Raw genomic sequence first — 2,542 nt, forward strand, 5'->3', positions numbered from 1 at the left:
TATATTAAATCACCTGATAAAATATAAACACAAACAATTACTGGTACTCACTATAACTAATTATAAAATAAATCACTTATAAATATTAAATCACCTGATAAAATACAAACACAAATAATTACTGGTACTTATAATAACTAATTATAAAATAAATCACTTATTAATATTAAATCACCTGATAAAATACAAACACAAATAATTACTGGTACTCATAATAACTAATTATAAAATAAATCACTTATAAATATTAAATCACCTGATAAAATATAAACACAAATAATTACTGGTACTCATAATAACTTATTATAAATTAAATCACTTATTAATATTAAATCACCTGATAAAATATAAACACAAACAATTACTGGTACTCATAATAACTAAGTATAAAATAAATCACTTATAAATATTAAATCACCTGATAAAATATAAATACAAACAATTACTGGTACTCATTATAACTAATTATAAAATAAATCACTTATAAATATTAAATCACCTGATTAAATATAAACACAAATAATTACTGGTACTCATAATAACTAAATATAAAATAAATCACTTAGTAATATTAAATCACCTGATAAAATATAAACACAAACAATTACTGGTACTCACTATAACTAATTATAAAATAAATCACTTATAAATATTAAATCACCTGATAAAATACAAACACAAATAATTACTGGTACTTATAATAACTAATTATAAAATAAATCACTTGTTAATATTAAATCACCTGATAAAATATAAACACAAATAATTACTGGTACTCATAATAACTAATCATAAAATAAATCACTTATAAATATTAAATCACCTGATAAAATACAAACACAAATAATTACTGGTACTTATAATAACTAATTATAAAATAAATCACTTATTAATATTAAATCACCTGATAAAATATAAACACAAATAATTACTGGTACTCATAATAACTAATTATAAAATAAATCACTTATTAATATTAAATCACCTGATAAAATACAAACACAAATAATTAATGGTACTTATAATAACTAATTATAAAATAGATCACTTATTAATATTAAATCACCTGATAAAATATAAACACAAACAATTACTGGTACTCATAATAACTTATTATAAATTAAATCACTTATTAATATTAAATCACCTGATAAAATATAAACACAAACAATTACTGGTACTCATAATAACTAATTATAAAATAAATCACTTATAAATATTATATCACCTGATAAAATACAAACACAAATAATAACTGGTACTCATAATAACTAATTATAAAATAAATCACTTATTAACATTAAATCACCTGATAAAATACAAACAGAAACAATTACTGGTACTCATAATAACTAATTATAAAATAAATCACTTATAAATATTAAATCACCTGATAAAATACAAACACAAATAATTACTGGTACTCATAATAACTAATTATAAAATAAATCACTTATTAATATTAAATCACCTGATAAAATACAAACACAAATAATTACTGGTACTCATAATAACTTATTATAAAATAAATCACTTATTAATATTAAATCACCTGATACAAGTATATATACTGAGTAAATTCTAATGAGCTTATGATAGAAATAAATTAATTCTAGCGTGTGCTTCAACTTACCATAGGGTTCGTAAGGTTTCTTATCATTAGTCAATCTGAATACGGAGGTTTGTTCTGTTGGTAGTAGATCATTAGGTTGATTGTTATCAAGGTATTCTGTATAATATGTTAATCTCTGTAGACACAGTTTTACCTGTAAAATAACAATACTAGATCATTAGGTTGATTGTTATCAAGGTATTCTGTATAATATATTAATCTCTGTAGACACAGGTTTACCTGTAAAATAACAATACTAGATCATTAGGTTGATTGTTATCAAGGTATTCTGTATAATATGTTAATCTCAGTAGACACAGGTTTACCTGTAAAATAACAATACTAGATCATTAGGTTGATTGTTATCAAGGTATTCTGTATAATATATTAATCTCTGTAGACACAGGTTTACCTGTAAAATAACAATACTAGATCATTAGGTTGATTGTTATCAAGGTATTCTGTATAATATGTTAATCTCTGTAGACACAGGTTTACCTGTAAAATAACAATACTAGATCATTAGGTTGATTGTTATCAAGGTATTCTGTATAATATGTTAATCTCTGTAGACACAGGTTTACCTGTAAAATAACAATACTAGATCATTAGGTTGATTGTTATCAAGGTATTCTGTATAATATATTAATCTCTGTAGACACAGTTTTACCTGTAAAATAACAATACTAGATCATTAGGTTGATTGTTATCAAGGTATTCTGTATAATATATTAATCTCTGTAGACACAGGTTTACCTGTAAAATAACAATACTAGATCATTAGGTTGATTGTTATCAAGGTATTCTGTATAATATGTTAATCTCTGTAGACACAGTTTTACCTGTAAAATAACAATACTAGATCATTAGGTTGATTGTTATCAAGGTATTCTGTATAATATATTAATCTCTGTAGACACAGGTTTACCT

At 22.5% G+C, this 2,542-nt stretch overlaps 1 protein-coding gene across 1 annotated transcript in view; it reads right to left on the reverse strand.

Moving 5' to 3' along the window:
* Positions 1 to 1,100: 1,100 nt before the first annotated feature.
* LOTGIDRAFT_176697 (hypothetical protein) overlaps positions 1,101 to 2,542 on the reverse strand; it is a gene marked incomplete at both ends in the record, with an annotated part of 9,234 nt that continues 7,792 nt past the window's right edge. The window contains 5 exons of the mRNA XM_009056171.1: positions 1,101 to 1,147; positions 1,634 to 1,766; positions 2,042 to 2,110; positions 2,214 to 2,282; positions 2,386 to 2,454. Coding sequence (XP_009054419.1) covers positions 1,101 to 1,147; positions 1,634 to 1,766; positions 2,042 to 2,110; positions 2,214 to 2,282; positions 2,386 to 2,454 — 387 coding nt within the window. The remainder of the gene's footprint in view (positions 1,148 to 1,633; positions 1,767 to 2,041; positions 2,111 to 2,213; positions 2,283 to 2,385; positions 2,455 to 2,542) is intronic.

Source organism: Lottia gigantea (genome assembly GCF_000327385.1).
Source record: "Lottia gigantea unplaced genomic scaffold LOTGIsca_2670, whole genome shotgun sequence".
NCBI lineage: Eukaryota > Metazoa > Mollusca > Gastropoda > Lottiidae > Lottia > Lottia gigantea.